This window comes from Cucumis melo, chromosome 1 (genome assembly GCF_025177605.1).
Source record: "Cucumis melo cultivar AY chromosome 1, USDA_Cmelo_AY_1.0, whole genome shotgun sequence".
Taxonomy (NCBI): Eukaryota; Viridiplantae; Streptophyta; class Magnoliopsida; order Cucurbitales; family Cucurbitaceae; genus Cucumis; species Cucumis melo.
Window position 1 is genome coordinate 37005794 of NC_066857.1, and position 21057 is coordinate 37026850.

Consider the following 21057-nt stretch of genomic DNA (forward strand, 5'->3'; position numbering starts at 1 on the left):
AAGCTTTAACAAGCTAAGGTAATTTTGGCTCGTTGTTTGGTCTTCAGTAGGTCTTATCATCCGGCGATCGGAATGAGAGAACTACAGTTCTAGAGCGCATGATTTCTCTTTATCGCTCTTCGAGTTTCAACTGCAGGCTGAATGTTTCGCAATAGGTACGGACGATATCCAATGCTGCATTTCCATTTGATCCCTGTGTTCGTGATTGTTTTGAATATCTTTTCTGATTCTAGATTTTGAGGTTGCTATATGGAGATTTGCGATCGGCTGTTTAAAAGTTGATTGAGGATTAAATATGAACTTGTTCTCGTTTCTTCTTTGTTTGAAACTATTAGGTTGCTACCGTTTACGAAATTCACGTCAATTCTTCAGTGGAAACGTATAATTTGAACTATTTTTCTCGATTCAAGAACTGGATAGTCATGTTTTAAAGAGTAGCTAGATATCTGAAATCACAGCCTGAAAGATAAGGTACTGAAGCAAGAACATAGATGCTAAAAGCTTTAACAAGCTAAGGTAATTTTTGTTCGTTGTTTGGTCTTCAGTAGGCCTTATCACTGCTTATCGCACAATCTAATTGTTATTTAGTATAGTTGAAAAACGAGTCTCGAATTGTCGAACGCTTTCAAGTCGGAACATAAATAAGCGTTAGCAGTATGGAAGCGATTGATGCTGTGACAAATGCTACTTGTGGAGTCTTGAATAAGTACATTTCTTATTTCTAATTAAAGACGCTTCCCTTCTCGATTCTGCTCACACTCGTCTATCAACTACTAATGTCGTGATCTAATCTATCAATAGAACTGGCGAACTTAGATTTGAAGCATTTCTCTCTCGTTTTCTCAACAACCTTAACAAATGTGGTCGGTTTTATATCCTTTTAATTTTAGCTCTTGGAACTTGACAAGATTGGGCGGCGAACTGAAGGCTTTCTCAATGATAGAACAAATTTCATGGTCGATGTGTTGAAACTTTGTTAATAATGGAAGATGATCCTTGTGTGCTCGTCAGGCTATGGGGCCGCGTAATTCAGTAAGGTATCCTTAACTTGATCTAACTTTTTTGTTCAATATTCCATGACGGATTTCCTTGGAATTTTGTTATGCCATACATATATGCAGATAGCTTCTTCTGATTTCTGTAACTATTACCGAAATTCTTTACTAAAATATTGGTCTGAAATTTGAATTTCATTAGAGATCAAGAATCCTGGACTTAAATCAGATCGTGTACTCAGAAGCTCTTTTAATAAACGCTTTGTCAGTATACATAGCAATTCTTAAAATGCTTGATGTCGTTTAGGAAAGCTAAATGTGGAATGATTTTCAAAATGGGGCGGGGAGCTTCCGTACATTAAGGAATTTTTATCTTTTATAGACTTGGAGATTTCTGAATAAATTACACACCTTCTCCCAAAGTGGGACTCCCGTGTGTATAGGTATTGGGTTAGTAATATGAAAGGGCATGAATCTCGTTGTGGGAGGTTCATTGACAATCCAAGCCCATTATCTTCTACACTTTGCAAGGCCCAACATTGAACTGATCTGTTTGACTGATTAATTGTGTAAAAGAATGCAATATGGTATTTCTTTGGGTAATTGCAATGAAAAATTTTCCTACAAAGGATATAGACTATCATCATTAAACTTTAAGAATTGGATTTAGATAGTGCTACATCTTCACATTCCTTTGTATTGTGCTACATTGGTTACTACTTTAGGTGTGATTGTTATATTTGTCATTGACCTATCTCTTTCTTCTTTCTTTTGGTTATAATCATTAAGTTCAACTTGTCAATAAATACTAGTTCGTCTCTGTAATATTGTGTTAGAGAGAATGTAAATGAAATAGACTGCCTCACTTGATAATTCTCTCTCAAAGATGCCATTGCTTCCTTAATATTAATAAGTCTGGGTTAAACTTTGACTTTACACAGGAAATGGCATAATCAATAAAAACAGAGTCAATAGATCGTGGCCACCAGAAAAGCTCAAGCTGGCATTGACTCGGTTGAGGGAAGAGAAATGGTGCTTGACTCGCTCCCGAAGGTATTTTTTCTGGAAACATTTAAAAGTAATACATTGTGGGATTAATTAGAACAATGCTATTTATTTATTTATTTGCTAAAGTAAGAAGATTTGAAACAATCTAGGAAATTTGGTTCATAATGGCAAAAACCAGTGGATTTGGCAAAATCCACTAGTTTTTGCCAATATAAATATATTCTGAAAATTTTGAATTTAAATCAAAATACTATATATATTTAAAATCTTAAAGTCTAAATATTATACCGTATACATATTGCAAAAATTTAAAGTGAAAATTAAAATAGTGTCTAAATATAAAAAAATTAAGAAACACACAAAAATCATATAAAAATATATAATTCGAAATTGAAATGACATGTATATTGCAACCTGTAACAACTAACAAATAAGATAAGAAAAATTTACCAACACAATTTGACATAGTGTTTGTATGCACTATCAACCTTAAAATCTTAAAATCAAATGATTGATTGTCTCATTAAAAAAAAGTTTTATTTAAAAGATTTAATTTACGGCGGAAGGCAAGTTCACTGAGGAACATAATTTTAAGAAAGAATTGAGATTTTGAAATTTAGTACCAATTTAAGAAAGAAAGAAAAAGACATGTTTGATAATTGTTTGGTTTTTTCTTTTTTATTATGTTTTTAATTTTTAGAAATTAATGTCGTAAACATCGATTATATTAGTATTCTTACTTTCTCATCTAGTTTTATCCATGTTTTCCAAAGGAATAGTTAAATTTTAATAATTAAAAAAATTTAAAACTTTTTTTTAGAATTTGATTCAGACTCAGAAAATAAATTTACTTTTTAAAAAAGAGAAAGAAACGATTATTATTGGGGACTTAAATGCATTATCAAACAATTATGTATCTTAAATAGAGTAAAAATGAGGAAGGAAGCAGAAAAAGGAAAAGAAATAACACTATAACGAACCCTTATTTGTCACCCAGTTAGCCTGGGCCGTTGGCCAACTCTCTAACAATAAACATGTCGGAGATACACGGCATGGCGATTTACGCGTCACGACTTGCCTTTTGGATTTGTCTCTCCGACTCCTTTCAAATTTCAATAGATCCATGCATTGTTGATTATTATTGACCTCTCACGCTTCCTACCAATTTTCAATATAGATGGAAATGACTTTTTAAATAATATATATATAGATATAAAATATATATATATATATATGACAAAATGGACACCTATACAATTCAATCATTATTCTTTCGATAGGTATTCCAATATATTTCCACTTGTTCTTTTAATGTTATTTTGAGTGATAGACATTTGTAACTACCAAGATTAGAATCTATTTTAGTTAAAGCATTCCATATTATAACTTATCTACAAATCATTAAAACCAGTTTTTAAACGCTTAATCCTTTCATTGTCATCTTTTTCAATGTAGTTGTTGTGAATATGGGATTCATTTACGATTGCTTGTCATATAAATTTATAATATTCATCTAAACAACTTCGTGGCAAGGAAAATTTGAGAATATATTTGTCGCTTTTCAAGGCATTTGTATTTTTTACTTGTTCTATCATAATTGGACAAATTTATAATAGTTTTTTTTTTTGGGACAACATATGATCTTTTTTGTATTACATTTAAACATGGGAAAAATATTGAAACCTATAACTTAAAAAATAAGGTATCCTATTTGGTAGTTGAGTTTTGTGTAAGTTGTAAAATAATTTCTCTAAGATATTAAGATATATTAAATATAGATTATTATATTACAAAAATTATTGTAAAATATAAAACTGCTAAAAGTATTTACAAAATGTTGAAAATGTTTAAATTTTATTAATTATAGAGTTATCAATATCTATTATTGATAAAATAAAAATTTTGTTATTTTTTATAAATATTTTAGTTTACTCGTAGACGATTTTACTCGGATCTAACAAAGGTTGGGAGATAGTTTTACAGCTAGGCTAACTTTTGAAATTGTTATTATTTTATATTTATATATATATATATATATATATATATATATATATATATACACATGTAATATAAAAAACATAAAATAGAAAGGAGCTTATGTTTCCTGGGTCTACATTAAATCCGTAAAAAAATTTAGAAACAGATGGATATAAAAGTGTGAACAATATTTATAATAAAACAAAGCTTGAGCGTAAATATATACATGATAGCGAAGGTATGTCATTTTGTAAATGCTATCCTTTTACAAAATTTTAATTTTATTTTAAAGTAGGTGAAATCAGAGTTGGTAATCTTCTTTTACAAAGAAGAAGAAAGATTAGAAGGTGAGAGGGATAACTTTAGGATTGATATTGCAGTCATTTTTCGTATGGTGTTCGTTCTTGTCCGAAACAGCTTTACTAATCCACGATGTTCTAAAAGTAAACTAATGTCAATAGACTGAACTTTGAGATGGAATACAAAATGACGTAAACCCCCATGATTTCTTGACTTATTGACGCATAAAACACAAACAAATAGAGTGAAAACAAATAGAGTGAAGTGAAAGGAAAAAAAGGATGATCAAGCAATAGAAATTTCCAAACTTAGAACATGTTTCTATCTTTCTAGCCGATTATGGCAATATTTTTTGTTTTGTTGCATTTCGGATTTAAGTTTCAAAGTTATAGAAATATAGCAATTAGTGCTTTTAACATTAAAAAGTCTATATATATATAAGCCTGTAATGTGTGTATAATTATAACTATAATAAGTTTCTTATGTTCATTTGGTTGAATATTTTATGAGAGATTCGGTGAAATAGTGAATAAAATTACAATTCTAAAATTAAATTATTAGGAAAATAATGAAGATAAAGAATAGATTTAAGCAAAGTGGTTGATGCTTTGGCGTTGGGAAATGGTATGTGAGGCCATTTGCTTGGCTTTAGACTCTGATCTTGCCTTCCTTCCACTTCCATCCAAGTCCTGTTCTAACAAACAATGAAAGAAACACGTATCACACACTTCTCACTACACCAAACCCATATATTACTGATGGGTTTAAGTTTAAGAGAACGACATTTTGCTTACTAAATATTCAAGATTTTCAAACCCAACATCAATGGCTTATTGAAATTTATAAATGAATACATTAAACAAAAACAATTGTTAATATAGTTACGCACAGCCAACATTTTAAATTGGGGGAAACTTTTACGCTATGTTATTGTACAATTAATGAATTTGATCCCATCTCTTTTGTTTTTTTGTTGTTTTTTTTTTTCTTTCTACTAGTTGTCTCAACTTTAAATTTGACTTTAACGAAGGCAAGTGGTAATGGTGTCTCACTGGTCGACGTTTAAAAAGTTGGGTAAAAATAATTAAGTGAATAATAATTCAAAAATTAAATGTACGAAAAGGCAAAACATAAAACTTGGAACCTCTCTCTATAATGTGGAGACTAGTGATGTAATTCAACACTACAACTATTACTTGTTATATTTCAATCAAAATGATAATATACGGAGTTATGCATAAATTTCTGTACGGTGGTTGATTGATTGATTTATTTATTTTTATGGCATGGTAGTTGAAACTCAATGTTGAATTATTAACATTCATACCATCAATAATTGTTGGTTTGATTTTTATTGGTTTGGAGGATTAGACTGTTTAGAGTCAAAACTTTGTAATTTCAATTGTTAACCGTTAATTAATCAAAAGCTTGAAATATTGTAAAACACACTTCTAATTAAGAATTCAAATCTTGTAATAAAAAAAAAAAAAAAAAAGAAAGAAGAAGAAGAAAAGAACGAAGAAATCGGTGTGAAAGAGACCGTTTCTCACTTTCTTTTCTTCAAAATTTGTTTCCATGTAATCTACGATTCCTGCGATCCAAAGTAGATTACTTACACCTACCAAGTACCAAGGCTACTTTTGTCTTTTTACCTTCTATATATAAGAAAATAATAAAAAAAAATATATCCTTATTAAACTAAGAGAAAACTGTGATAGATACAGACAGCTTTTCTGTGGCTTTTGATTCTTCTTGGCTAATCGTGCCTGCCAGCTTCACTTGAGCGTGGCTGTACAGAGTATTAAAAATTAGATAACCACTTTTTCCAAGTTTCACAGGAGAGAGAGAAAGAGAGATAGAGAGATAGAGAGAGAGGGGGGGAGGGAGAAAGCGAGTGAGATTCAGGAAAAGAGGGTGGTTGATTTGAGGCTCTAATTCCTGTTCTGGGCAGAGGCAGGATGGATTGGAGGTGGAGGGAGGTGATATCTCTCATCATTCTTTGCATTCTATGGTCGAAGCCTATCTGCATTCAAGGAACCACAGATCCAACAGATGGTCAGCTGTCTTCCCCATTCATCTTTCTCTGCCATCTGCAACTTCATTTTCACTTTTTGGCTTTGCTTCTACTATTTTTTTCTTTGTATTTCTTCTTTGCCTCCATATAATTAGATTCTTTAGGAACATGGGTGTTTGACTACTTAATGCCTTCGTTATTTGCACCGCACGTTGTGGATGAATGTTCATCCATTCTGAAATTCTGTTCCTCATTCTGAATGGCCTGTCTACTATTGCCAATTTTGATCTACAGCCTCTGCTTTAAAGGTTTTGTACACCAGTTTAAACTCCCCATCTCAGTTAACCCAGTGGAACGCAAATGGGGATGACCCTTGTGGACAATCATGGAGGGGGATTACTTGCTCCGGCTCACGGGTTACAGAAATGTAACTTTTTAACCCTAACTCTTTCCTCATTCGATTTCACATTGATGCTTATGGATGTTCACATTTTTTTTGTTAGAAACTTATCTGGCCTTGGACTCAGTGGATCGCTTGGATACCAGCTTGGAAGTATGACATCGGTAACCAACCTGTAAGGTCAAGAAGCCTTATTTTATGGACTTCAACTTGTTTCTTCTTTACTTCTTATTGATATGGTCGATCCTATTATGCTGCAGGGATGTGAGTAATAACAACCTTGGAGGCGAGATTGTCTACAACCTTCCACCTAACCTGAAAAGACTGTATGTTTCATATGAAACTTTTTGTTTCTGCGTTTTACATTAACTCATGAATTGTCCACTACCCGCTAGGAAATGAGCTGAGCCCTGTATTCCAAAGGTCCGAAATCAAGTACATAAGATAGATATTAGTAGTGTATGACAACCACAGAAATTTATTATTGAAGGATAGATGGGTTTCAACCGAAAGAACGGAAACTATTTTTTATGACGGTCATCTCCTGAAAGCTTAAGCTTGTGGATTGTCCGAATAGCTTATGAAGCATAATTTGAGTTCAATAATTGCATATGTGCTCAATAACCACAAGCTTACATGATATTCTCTTCACCTATTCTTCTGCAGAAATCTTGGACGAAACAACTTCAATAAAGGCATCCCTTATTCCGTTTCCTTGATGACTTCTCTTCAATACCTGTAAGCAATTTTTTTTACCATCAATGGGTATTGCTTGTTTTACATTAGACTTAAGCTGTCATTGCTGTCTTATTTATTGAAATTGTAGAAACATCAGTCATAATCAGCTTCAGGATCCATTGAATGATGTGTATGGCCAGCTAACTTCCCTATCCATATTGTAAGATATCTTCCCTACTTATTTGATTCTGATGAAGAGAATTATGACTGCTGATTTGAGCTGACCAAAAAATTCTCCAGTCCAGATTCTTTCAAATATTCAATCCCTGTTTACGTTGTTTGAATGCAGATTTTTATACTTTGTGGGCTAAACAATTTTGAGTTTTTTTCAACCTGATGAGTTCTATTTCCACTCTATTTAATGGCATTTTCATCTAGAATCTGGAAGATTAAAAGAAGTTATAATACATCGTTCTACAACCAGAAATTTACAGTAATGCATGAAACATATTTTTGGTATGAAAATGTTTGAGTTTGTTATCTTCCTCCTCGTGACTATTGGAATTTTGTATTTCAATCAGGGATCTGTCTTTCAATTCTATGTCAGGCAACCTGCCTCAGAGTTTTAGCTCACTTTCTGGCATCAGCTCTATGTAAGTCTTCACTAAATTAGATCCTACGCTACTAACATCTAAAGTAGTATTGTCCTTTTTTCCGATCCACTGATTAACTTCTGAATAGGTATTTGCAAAACAATCAGTTCACTGGCACAATTGATGTCCTTGCAAGTCTTCCTCTTGATAACCTGTGAGTTCAATGTAGTTAAGTTAACATGCAAGAGACACGTCTTTTCCCTACTCTTATTAGTTATTGAACGTATTGGTTTTTATGTTTTAAGGAATGTTGAAAATAATCGTTTCACTGGATGGATCCCTGAACCACTGAAAAACATCAACCTGCAGTGAGTATATCTGAAATTCTCATTGGCTGGACTTGTAATTTTTTCTTATTCAAATACAGATTATGACTCCATAAGGTCTCCATATGATTGACAATTTTATCAGGAAAAATGGAAACTCCTGGAACACCGGTCCTGCACCCCCTCCTCCGCCTGGTACACCCCCAGCCACGAGAAGAAACCGAAGTCACAATTCAGGTGGCAGTCCATCCAACGGTGGTTCTAGTGAAGGTCAGAAATCAGGTATCAGCGGTGGTGCCATTGCAGGAATTATTATTTCTGTGCTCGTCATTGGAGCTGTAGTAGCATTCTTCCTCATCAGGAGGAGGAGATCCAAGAGACCATTGACGGATATTGAAAAGCTCGACAATCAACCCTTGCAACCTCTTAAAATGACTGCGGCACAAGGTGAGCTTATAAATTATGAGAATTGTTATTCGTATTATGTCATTCTTTTTCATATTCTCAATATTTCTTTAATGTGTGCTGAGTCAAAATGATTATAAGGTATCTACACTAACTTTGAAAATTCTAAATTGGAGAGAGTTTCAAATACGAGCATCCCTTGTCTTTTTGTATAGTAGAGAACACTACTATAAAAAAGGAAAAGATAAAAGACAATACTGACAACTAGTATTTACACATTTACAATCAATCACAAATATTCATGCCTTGGTTCTTCCTTCAATTAGTTTCCGTCATTTCTTGTTCCAAAAATTTGGTCAAGGATATGGAAGAGACGGTCAAGAAAGAACATCAGAGTTTTCAATTTACAATTGCTTTTCCAACCGTTGGTTTTTGGTGCTCAGAATAAACTAAAAATTTTAAATTTTAGGATGTGATACGGCAACTTCTTTTTTCCAGTCACTTGATGATCCGTGATATTTGAATTTGATGTTATTTCTTTTTGATTGCTTTCATATGATTGTGTAAAGTTGGAAATTTATGCCATCAAAATATACTTTGAACATTAACCTGTGTTTTCAAACATTGTTATGCAGAAACAAAATCGGAAGATTCTTCCTCCACATTTTATCCAACATCATTTGACACTCCTGCTGCAATTAATCTTAAACCCCCACCTATTGATCGTCAAAAATCATTTGACGAAGATAACTTTTCAAAACGAGCCCCAGTCAAGAAGGCTAGTGCTGCAGTTCCTATTAATGTAAAGTCGTATTCAATAGCAGACCTTCAAATGGCGACAGGCAGCTTTAATGTTGATAATCTTCTTGGTGAGGGATCGTTCGGACGCGTATATCGGGCTGAGTTCGATGATGGAAAGGTTACTACCTAACTTAATTTGATCTAATGATAGATCTCCCGCCTAGAATGTGCTAGATTTATAATTCACACTTTAGCTTTAGCTGGTTTTATCTCGTATTATTCCTCCAAATGGCTTCTGGCCTTTGAAAACTCATCTATTCTACTTTGGATGATGTTTTATAATGCAGGTTCTTGCCGTGAAAAAAATAAATTCATCTGCACTACCTCGGGAATTATCCGAAGATTTCACTGATATTGTTTCTAAAGTCTCCCAATTACACCATCCCAATATAACTGAACTTGTCGGTTATTGTTCAGAGCATGGGCAGCATTTGCTTGTGTACGAGTTCCATAGAAATGGCTCGCTTTACGACGTCTTACATCTATCACTATCAGATGAATACAACAAACCTCTGATATGGAATTTACGTGTTAAGATTGCTCTGGGAACAGCGCGCGCATTAGAGTAAGTTGCCACCAAGCCTTTTATGAATGACTATAGGGTCTTGTGGGAAGACAGTTTGTCAGTGTTTGAAGACTAAGGTTTCCCATTTCTTAGATGTGACGATGATACTTATCGAGGAACTTTTCAGGTATCTTCACGAAGTTTGCTCCCCATCGATCGTTCATAGAAACATCAAATCTGCTAACATATTACTGGATGCCGAACTCAGCCCCCATCTTTCTGATTCTGGCCTGGAAAGCTTTATACCAAATACAGATCAGGTCAATCTTAAACTTAATGAATCTTATTTTTTGTCATATACTTGGATACACAAATGCAAGTTCATATAATCTTCTATTTTTGTATCCACGTTTTTTGGGGTTTTTTCAAAAATAGAAAATATTGATACTCCATAGAACAAAACTATTTATTTACACTTGTAAATATTTTATCAAATGTTTTATTTTTGACAATTTTTTTAATAAAAAAATAAAATGATTATTATTATTATTATGAAAAACAAAGAAAGAAAGAATGTATCGTATCTTCAGCTTATTAACTTGGCTTGTGTCTTATAATCTGTAGGCATTGGATGGGAGTGGAAGTTCAGGATACACTGCGCCGGAGGTTACCATGTCGGGCCAATATACTCTAAAAAGTGATGTGTATAGTTTTGGAGTAGTCATGTTGGAACTGCTGACTGGACGAAAACCATTTGATAGGTGAATATTTTAGTTAACTTCACTTCCCATTTCCGTCTTCGTTTCTCTTATTTTCTGACAACATTTTTAAGCCGTTTTGACATATTGATATGGTTGTGGTAATTAGTTCAAGGCCAAGGTCGGAGCAATCTTTGGTTCGATGGGCAACACCTCAGCTTCATGACATCGATGCTTTAACCAAGATGGTTGATCCCGAACTCAAAGGCCTTTATCCCGTTAAATCTCTCTCCCGATTTGCAGATGTAATTGCACTTTGCGTTCAGGTACAGTAAATTTACGAGTTTGCAATTCAATTTAAAACATAATTCAACCTACTTATTTTGCCTATTTTTAATATTAACAGACGGAACCTGAGTTTAGACCTCCAATGTCGGAGGTGGTCGAGGCGTTGGTCCGCTTGGTGCAACGAGCAAACATGAGTAAGAGAACATATGGAAGCGACAACGCAACCTCTCCCAGAGGGGAGATGGGTGGAGAGGACACACCATAAACAAAGACAAAAGTTTGTATCCGTAAGCCCCAAAATCTCTCTTCGTTACCTTCTTCTTTGAGATTATTTCTTTCTTCATATTTAGAATGGGGTGGAAACCAAGGAATTGCGATGGTAATTAATAATGTATGTCTGTTAATATTACATGTCTGGTCTTTTAGGTCTTTTTCATACTCCATAGGCTTTTTACTTTTTCTTTTAGTATTTTGATAGAAGAAAAAAAAAAAGAAGACTTCATTTTCAACATACGTATATTTTGAAGAAATAATTGGCGGAGTTTCGGTTTTTACTTTGTATGAACGTTTTGTTTGCTTTTGATGATCAATTTATTATTTATTTATTGTTTGGAAATTTGTTGAGTAAATCGTGAAGATCGTGACGTAAACCTTCAATCTTACCTTTTCATAAATCTTGGTGGCCGTCTGTGTCTAGTCTACGGTAGAATTTCTCAACGGTGGAAATTACAGCCGCATATGTTTAATTGAAATGCTTTTTCTAAAAGAAAAAGGGATTGTGTTATTATTTATAGAAAAACGGACTTTTAATTACCAACTACTTTGTCGAATACAAGATAATAATGAATGCTATAATATTATTCTGTAGAGTGGGTGAAAAACATTCCTCTTCGCCCCCAAATCGAAATTACTAGTTTTAGCTTCCATGCTTTTTTCCTTCTCTAATTAAAAAGAAATTAATTATTGTAAATGGTAAATTAGTTCGTATTATACCAAAATTTCAAACATAGATAAGCTTCTAGATAAATTTTGCTATTATATTTGAGAACGCCCCTTACCAGAAGAAGTAGTAGAAAAACAAAACAAAATTTAAAGAAATAAAGTGACTTAAACTTGGTCTCCGCAAAATTTTAAAAATAATAATAATCACATTTTATTAAAAATAGAATTGCTCGATAATTGTTTTAAATAGTTTTAAATAAGTTAGAAGGGAAAAGTTGGAGAAATAGAGTTCATAGAATAATATCATAAAAGATAAAATAGTTACATTATGAAACGTAAATATCCTTGTCATTTTGAAAATCAGCCTAAAAAGCAACAATGTCACCTCACAAATCTTATGGGAAAGAAAAAAAAGTAGTAAAGAGATCTGGTTTGAGAAAAGTTATTTATCAGCAAATGATACAAACTTTCAAAGTAGAGATTGCCATAACTTTTAAACCTATTTTTTAAAAAAAACAAAACGTATGGATCAAAATGCATATATTCATCAAACCTCGGAGACGAGAAAGATAATTTTTTAAAAAAAATAAAGTAGAAAAATCATTTGTATTAATTTTATATTTTTTAAGTAACCCGAGCTACTTTAATTTAATTCAAGTATTTCTCGATGACATTTGGCTAACTATATTACATTTAAAGAAGACTTACATATGTGTGAGAACTATATATGATGGTGTTAGGGTAGAATGAGTGAAGGAAAGAGCCCAGAAGAGAAGTAAGCTCATAAGAACAACATTAAAACATTTTTTCCAATCAAATAGTTTTAACATTTTATAATCAAATGAACGAAATAAGATATGCAAGGATGAGCTATTAAATTACAAACAGGAAAACAAAATTCACAAAAGACTTGATAGTTTCTATAAGCAAAGAAAAAGCTTTGTTTTACTGACCAGTATGGGATCTGGTGCCAACGAGATTTCAGTTTGCATTCAACCGGGCCGATTTTTGTCCCTGGGAATGGATAAGATCACACACGAGCCAACAGATTAAACCCACCAAGCCCAACAGGGAAAATTAGGCTATGCACTTCCTTTTTTATAATGGTAGAACAATGTAAATTCTGAGAAGAAGCATAACAAACCACCAGTCCAAACGTATGTGATGGCTCTCGTGTTTCGTCTTTTATGATTTTTGTTGATCTTCTTTTCATCCCATGAATGGCAATGAGCATCATCTCGTTTGATTGAATGTCGCACCTTCTTTCCCCCCATCTGAAGATGGGATCACTGATCACAATGCATCTTTGTACTTTAAAACATTACCAATGTTTAAATCAAACATCTTGCATATATCTCTAATTGCAGTTATATCACCAGATGCCTCCATTTGGCTCAGAAATTTGTCAAGTTCCTTCGATGGCTGCATGTCCTAATTATAAAGATAAAACAGTATTAGCATTATCCAAGTAAGAGCGATTTAAAGCAGAATACAAGGATTGAGTGAAAAATATTGCATGAGGTATGTCTTTGAAGATAATAATCAATTGTAGAAAAAAGGATTGGATCAAATGTAAAACAACAAAGAAAAAAACAAAGGAAAGATTCACATGATAGCCTATGAAATTTAAAAATAGAAACAAACCAAATATTTAAATAAGGGGCCAACTAGAGTTACAGTTTGGGATAAATAAGATGCAAAATGAATTTCCCATTTCTTTACCAAAGACGGTTATAACAAATGGCACATGACTTATCAAGTAAAAAGACTTGCCATATGGAAGTTTATTGAGTTGCTAAGACATTTAAGAGAACAGGAGAAATTCAAGATCATTGTCCAACTCCAGTCAAGAATAGAAGTGTTAATACGTGCGAAGATAAGAATACTTTGAACTTACCAATGCTGGACCTGAATACTGTTGGACTTTGTCCTCGTTTTTCTTACCATCTGAAGATGAGTTGCCAGGGTAAGATCTATCTGAGACCAACTGAAGGAGCTTTTCACTTCCCTAAAAGTGTGTATATATATATATACACGTTTGAAGAAAAAATGTAGAAACATTAAGTACATCTAATAAACTCTTCAGCAATTAAATAAAATCCTAGAGTCAATTCACGAGAACTAAAACAGTTGTACCTGCAGAGCTCGCCAATGAGAATATGTGCGAAACAAAACCCAAAAGAAAGGAATATTTGGCAGAGGTAAAATCTATGATAAAACAAACCGGTATAGAAATCATTAAATGAAAAGGGAATTGAAATGTAGCAACGCATCTCAGAACAACATCAACATAGAAAAGAAAAATATGCAGGAAAAAATCATGGAGGAGGATATACAAAAATAAATACAAAACATACAGTAAATGCACTTGCTAATGGAAACAGCGAGACTGAACCATAGAAGTATTTCCGGTGGATGACAGTTCCCCTGGTCACAATGTACAGAAAGTTCACATCAGTAAGGGACATAGATCTAAATTTTGAAACAAGAATAGTTTTCTAAAAACAAAAAGTACTCGAGGTATTTGAGATCATAATAAGCTATATGTCATGGAATCACAGGCTAGTATGTATGGATGTTGTGCTGACAAGATCTTACTATGATCGTGATTCATGACCAAATCTTAAACGTCCAAAGAAAATAGATTATCTATAGACATTCACATTCTTCATTGCAGATAATAACACATTATTGAATCATCGATGCATTACTTCACAGAGGAAAAGAAAAAAAAAACGAGTGTATCGGTATTGAACAAACACGGCGGATGAAACAAGAAATCGCACCTGAAGGCAATATGCCGTAACCTCCTGCGAACGAGCCGCGGATTCAAACTGTAATGTCGCAAGAAATTAGTGAAATAACATAACGAATTGGAATAATCATAACAAATCCTTTTCGACTTCTCCTACTAGTTATGGAACCAATTTTATATAACAATATTATGTGTTGAACAAGACGTCGGACAATGAATCTCGAGACGAAAAAGAAACAGCGGTATCGCGAAATTGTTTATAAAAATATTTTTAAAATAACAAGGTGAAAGAGATGAAAGAGATTAAACCTTGATGGATATGTTATTTCGACGCTCGTAACATCTTTAGTTATAGACTTCAAGAATATCTCAGACGGCTTAACTCGAGATAAAAGCTTCAATCCAATCCTACAAGCAGAAAAATCAAGACAGCAGTTGTTCGTTAATTTCACTAGAAATATACCATAAACTAATAGAATCGTAGTGACGAGAATTCACCCGTGAAGTTTATTTTTAAACGATCCATCGGGAGCCTTTTCAAGAGCAGTCCAAGCTTTATTCATCTAACAAATAGAACGTCAATGACATCGCCAAATTCGATTCAATCAAAACGAAAACCATAACAAACAAACGAAACTAAACGAAACTGAAAAGAACATGAAGAACCTTAAAAGAGATGAAATCGGTCACAATCTCCGCATTGTTACTAGCGTTAGCGATGGAAAGAGCGCCGGATTTGGAAGAAGAAGAAGACGAAGAGATTTTGGTCCAGAGATCTTTGAAAGTTGAAGGAGTCTGAGCAGAAGCGGAATCCGAAACGGTTGGGTCGATGGATCTGCTGAAACACCAATTTCTTCCTCTGATTGGAAACACTACCAATCTGGCTCTCATCGTTCCAAAATTCCAATGGAGAAAATGCTCGTTCGCTCGTTCGCTCGTTCGTACGTACAAGAACTCCTCTCTCTCTCTCTCTCCTTCTATCTCTCACATAAACCCTAAATCCCCTAAGCAAATTGGTTTCTATGAATTGGAAGTGGAAAAAATATTGAGAGAAGTGAGAAATGAAGGAATTGAGAGTTTAAATAGTTGCTGTTGTTGCGGGAAATGCAAGAACGCCGGATGGAGAAAAATTCCGCCGCATACTTTCACTTTCGTTATGAATGAGAATTTCTTTTCCCATCCTAATTCTTTTTCTTAGTTTACCCTTCCATTTTTATATTCATTACATTTTGACCCCAATTTATTTTTTAATTTGCTTTTTTTTCTTAGTTTTCTACTTTATTAAATTCGCTTTTTCAGTCTTTAATCTTCTACAAGTTCTTACTTACTTTTTATATTTGGTAAATTTATAAAATCGCTTTATAAAATACACGTTTTTTAAATCGATTTTCTACTCGTTTTTTTTTTTTAAATAGATTCTCTATAATCAAAATGTACTTTGGAGCAAATTTTCAAATTTTATTGTTGTCTCATGAGAAAATTCAAGATCTCTTTGTTCATTAAAACGGACCTAATTAATATTATTTGAGATCTTTACAAGTGGAATTGAAGTGAGAAGTGAAAGAATTGTTCCATATTGATTAGAGACCTACTTGTTGTTGCTCAATTTAGATTCCATCGTTTAATGATTAAATAAATCAAACGAATGAAAAACTCTAAACACGGAAGAGAGTTGACCTGTAAAATATTTTTAACATCGATGGAGAATATATTGTACAGGACTATATTATTATTGTTCTTCTTATTATTACTTCTGTTGCCAAACATGTTAAACGTTTATGCCTAAGATGGTGTCCAAAGTGTTTGTTTTGACAAATCATTAACCCTTCCATTTGTTGAAATGATTAAATTGTTGTAGTTAATTGGCTATTATTTTTATACATGTCTTTGTGATGTCAATAATGTCTAGGACAATTTTGACATTCGAGGTTGTAAGGCGTAAAGCTAAATACAACTTAGTTATTTTTCTATTGGTTTATAGCCTTCGACTTGGTTGATTGACTCGAACCATCAATGTATCCTCCAAATACCCTATAGTAGACCTACTTAGAAACGAAACAAAATAGAGATGTCGTAATAGCATAGAAAGACTACAATGGAAAATTGGCCTAAACACATTGGTGATTTCTCAAAATATTACACATGCATAGATATTGTGTATATATTGTTGGGCCTTTTGAATCCAACTGGACAGAGAAGCAGGCCCAGCCCATACAGAAAACTTGCATATTCTTGAGTGCCCAATTCAAACACCAAAATGAAAGACATTGGCATACCAGAATCTAAAGTGGGCCCAGCACAGCCCGGTCCACAAAGGTAATGCGACCTTCCATGTAGGACATGGGGATTAAATGGGCTTACCAAACGATACAGGTGACTGGGCCCATTAAGGGCCTTGAGCGGCCCACTCGTGGTTTGGTAAAGAGACAAACAAACTTCCAAGAAACAAGGCAGAGCCACTCAATGCCATGGCAGAACATTGAAAGTGCTTTTGTTATATAAAACACAGAAAAAATCATTAGATTTCAATCATTTTGTTGCAAATCTCACTTTACTTTTACTTTTAAAAATACAAAATTAAAAGTTTGTTATCTTTCCACTCATTTGTTGTTTGGATCTGTTGGTTATTATAGCCCATTCCATATTTGAGACACCAACTATAATAGTGATCTACAATTAATAACAGTAGATTAATTTAAAACTCATCGAGTTTACTGCTTTTTACTTAAACAAAAACAGTTTCACTTAAAACACAAGCTATTGTAATTTAGACCCAGATAATATGCACCTCAAATACTAACAACTCATGAATCATAATAACTACGAACTATAATAGTCAATTATATGGCCCAAAAATCCCCTTGATTAGTTGTTAAAAACAATTTCATTTGTCTATGGCTACAATTACTATTAGAGTAGCAGACTCATAATGGAGGGGTGTGGGTGAAATATGATTATGGTGGAAAGTACTTTGGGTTTCAATTCAACTTTGAAAAAAACAATGATAAAAATTGGTAAATGACATATAGGAATGATGAAAGAAAATAGAATTGTAAAGAATCATTGAAATAAAATGAAGACAACAAAATATGCATAAATCAAAATAAGTAACTCTATGTAATCATATTCCCTTAGTCATGATTCTTAATAATAAGCAAACATAGACAATATCTTTTTAAAGATATTTGATTCTATTGCAAATAAAGATTTTAAAAGTGTTTTTAGTTTTCAAATTGTTCCTGGCTGATTAAAAAAATTACTTAACTAAACAATAATATAGCAAAAATTTTAAACAATTACAAATATAGTAAAATCTATCATAATATATCAATGATATAAACTTGTCTAGGTAAAATCTATCACATGTCTGTCATATTTAACTATTTAAGTATTTTAAAAATACCAAACCAATAGTTCTTGTTTTTTTAAAGAAACTTGATCTTTATTAAATTTTTTACGAGGAATCTCTATTCCAATCTTTAGAATTTCACGAAAATAAAAAATGAAATAGATAACGACCATGCAAATGAGAAAGCCATCTACAACACCACCCCGTCTCGTAGACATCTCATATATAACGTAGGTGAGGAAGGGGTTGGTTCCATGTGAGCGTGGTGGGTGAACGAGACACGATATAATATGATGATGATGATATAGCCACACAACTAAACACTGCTGGTTTATGTTTTAGTCTTAAGTTTACTTTTTATTTTTACAAAGTCAACACCCTAATTATTATTTCCTCACAAAATAGAATTTAAGCCAATAGAAATAGAATTGATATTTCTTTCTTTTTTTTTTTTTCCAAAATCCCAACAAACTGCCCAAAAACTCTTCAATTCCCAAATAAGCCAATAGAAACAAATGAATATGGGAAGATTAGTGAAAAATAGCTCATTTATGCATTAACAATTTTCACTCCACTTATGAAATTTTCCTTTTGAATTTAACATCATTTGGACTCTTTCAAGTTTGAATCTCCAAGGTCTTGGTCAAAGTATGGGAAAGTATATTTAAATTAGTCGGCTAAAATTGTAACATTTTAATCTACGCTTTAACTCTAAAATTAAGAAATTTTAAGTGACGTACAAAACTATGTGTAGTAGTTATTACTTGTGTTTTTTTTTAGTTTTCAAAATTTAACTTGATTTTTTTTTTAAATATTCCTCAAAAGTAGATACCGAGACAAGGGATTTAGATTTAATAAAAGACAAGCCACATGTCATGTTATGATAGAACAATTTGGTAGGATATACCTCGAAAAAGCACCAAAAAATATATATATATTTTTTTTTTAAAAAAAAGAAAAAAATTATCTTCTCTCTAATTATTATCCATCATAACTAAAAGTTTGGAAGAAAGAAGAAGATTAGATTAATGATAGTATTATTTAATTTATTTGTTAAGCTTGAGCTTATCTAGGGTTGAACACGATAGACTGAAAAAGCAAGCCGACTAACCAAAACGAAGTTGGTCAATCAAAAAATGAGAGTGGTCGATTGGAATCGATTTCGAAAAGTTTCAAATCGAGAATTTATAAATATTAAAACGATTGACCCAATCCGATAGAAACCAATCAACTCTTATCTATCAACATCGAGGTTGGTTTGACACTTTACTAAGTCGACTAAAAAAACCACCCCAATCAATCTATGATGACGCAAGTATCTATGATCATCTTTTTTTTCTTTTTTCAAATGTTTAAAACGAAAAGAAAAGGTTAAAAAATTAATTTTTGAAAATTTAGAGATATTTTTGTTAAGCAAATTACAAAGTTAAAAAGAAGCATTATTTTTATTTTTTGCAATTTAGGCTAAATTAATTGAAAAAGAAATGTAAAAGCAGGCAAAAGAGACTGACCAAGTCAAGAAGCACTTTCGTGGAGAAGGGGAAGACGTGATTCCTTTTTATGATCTCAACACTTCTGTTCGCTCAACTGTTCTACTTAACAAACCATTTCTCGACAAACTCTTCCTTCTTCTTCTTCTTCTTCCACTTTCTCTCCATAAGCACAACCAAGAAACAAAAGTCCACCCCAAAGTCTTCCCTCATTTCTTCTTTAAATCTCTCCTTCTTCATCTTCCCATTTCAACATTTCCCAAATCCCAAAATTCCATTACTTATTTCCAATTTCGGGCATTCATGGAGGCACAAGCATCCACAATCAATCATCCATTCGGCGACTCCTTTGCAATGCAGCTCACCGGAAAAATCATGTTCGCTGCCATTTTAATTCTCTGTTTAGTCATTGCCTTCGTTCTCCTTCTCCAGCTTTACTCCCGTTGGTTCTTATCTCGCCTTCACCAATCCTCCTCTGATTCCGCCACCAATCAAGAATCTCCTGTTTCCACTACATTGCGCAAGGGCCTTGATTCCGCCGTCCTCCACTCGATTCCGGTGGTGGTGTTCTCCCCGGCGGATTTCAAAGAGGGATTAGAATGTGCTGTGTGTTTGTCGGAGTTAAGTGAAGGTGAGAAAGCTCGGTTGCTTCCGAGATGTAACCATGGCTTCCACGTCGATTGTATTGATATGTGGTTCAAATCGAATTCCACCTGCCCTCTTTGTAGAAACCCAGTGGCAATCACAGAACCGAATTTAGAACAGAATCCAGAAACTGAATCTTCAACGGAGTCTCCGATTTTTCCTACTAATGTTCTGTTTTGGGGGAATCAAATGCAGGTTAGTTCAAGAGGGGTTTGTTTAGAAGAACCTCAAATTTCTTCTTCTTCTTCTTCTTCTTCTTCTCCTTCTTCTCCTTCTTCAGCAAATGCAATGGTGGTAATTGATATTCCAAGCCAGCCCTCTACATCCGGCGCCAGCACTTGTTTCGCCGATGAAGAGATGGGATCGGTTGTGACGAACAGATTGAGAACATTGAAAAGGCTTTTGAGCAGAGAGAGAAGAATTGGGAACAATCCCATTTCTTCAGATATTGAACAAGAAGGGATAGGGCAGAGCTAAAGAGAATTAAGAAGAAAAAAAAAATCGATTGTGGTTTTTTAAAATCTCTTGCACATATAGAAGGTTAGAAGAATCGGATTTTTTTTTTTTTTCATTTTGAAAATTGTTTTTGAGTTTCAAGCAAGAGACTGTGAGGTTCATAGTCCGGCTGTTGCCATTGTAAAACTTGGAATTATGTGGATGAAAACAAAGAATTGATTGTAATGTGAAAAACAAGAAGTGGGTTTCATTTATGTTAAATTTGAGAAATGGAGAGAAGAGAGTTCATCTTCTTGGGTTTTGATGAATGTTCATTCTTCTCTGTTCTGTGCAAAATCGTATCATGAAATCAAACCAAAGTTCAAATTCGATTTTAGTTTTATGTTTTTGAAACTCACATGCTTGTTTTCTCTCTCTTTTTGTACCATTTAA

General features: G+C 33.2%; 3 protein-coding genes across 4 annotated transcripts; 2 read left to right on the top strand and 1 right to left on the bottom strand.

Moving 5' to 3' along the window:
* Positions 1 to 6007: 6007 nt before the first annotated feature.
* LOC103500638 (protein STRUBBELIG-RECEPTOR FAMILY 7-like) lies at positions 6008 to 11604 on the top strand. 2 transcript variants are annotated; one of them, XM_008464009.3, is made up of 16 exons: positions 6008 to 6335; positions 6589 to 6721; positions 6798 to 6869; positions 6955 to 7020; positions 7361 to 7432; positions 7521 to 7592; positions 7954 to 8025; positions 8114 to 8179; positions 8271 to 8333; positions 8437 to 8738; positions 9332 to 9615; positions 9785 to 10062; positions 10190 to 10322; positions 10627 to 10763; positions 10870 to 11026; positions 11107 to 11604. In XM_008464009.3, the coding sequence occupies exons 1-16, from the start codon at positions 6239 to 6241 to the stop codon at positions 11251 to 11253; spliced, it is 2151 nt and encodes a 716-aa protein (XP_008462231.2). In that variant the 5' UTR covers positions 6008 to 6238; the 3' UTR covers positions 11254 to 11604. The 2 variants fall into 2 exon arrangements, with proteins under 2 accessions (XP_008462231.2, XP_008462233.2); XM_008464011.3 differs by having other exon boundaries at positions 6186 to 6335; positions 6798 to 6874.
* A 1110-nt stretch (positions 11605 to 12714) lies between these two features.
* On the bottom strand, positions 12715 to 15870 carry LOC103500639 (uncharacterized). Its single transcript, XM_008464012.3, has 8 exons — positions 15352 to 15870; positions 15184 to 15248; positions 14995 to 15093; positions 14717 to 14764; positions 14288 to 14357; positions 14067 to 14138; positions 13828 to 13938; positions 12715 to 13361 (listed from the first exon to the last, which is right to left on the bottom strand). The coding sequence occupies exons 1-8, from the start codon at positions 15574 to 15576 to the stop codon at positions 13224 to 13226; spliced, it is 828 nt and encodes a 275-aa protein (XP_008462234.1). The 5' UTR covers positions 15577 to 15870; the 3' UTR covers positions 12715 to 13223.
* A 3738-nt stretch (positions 15871 to 19608) lies between these two features.
* On the top strand, positions 19609 to 20926 carry LOC103500641 (RING-H2 finger protein ATL60). The gene has a single exon (XM_008464013.3). It carries the CDS (start codon positions 19828 to 19830, stop codon positions 20644 to 20646), a length of 819 nt encoding a protein of 272 aa, XP_008462235.2. The 5' UTR covers positions 19609 to 19827; the 3' UTR covers positions 20647 to 20926.
* The last annotated feature ends 131 nt before the right edge of the window (positions 20927 to 21057 follow it).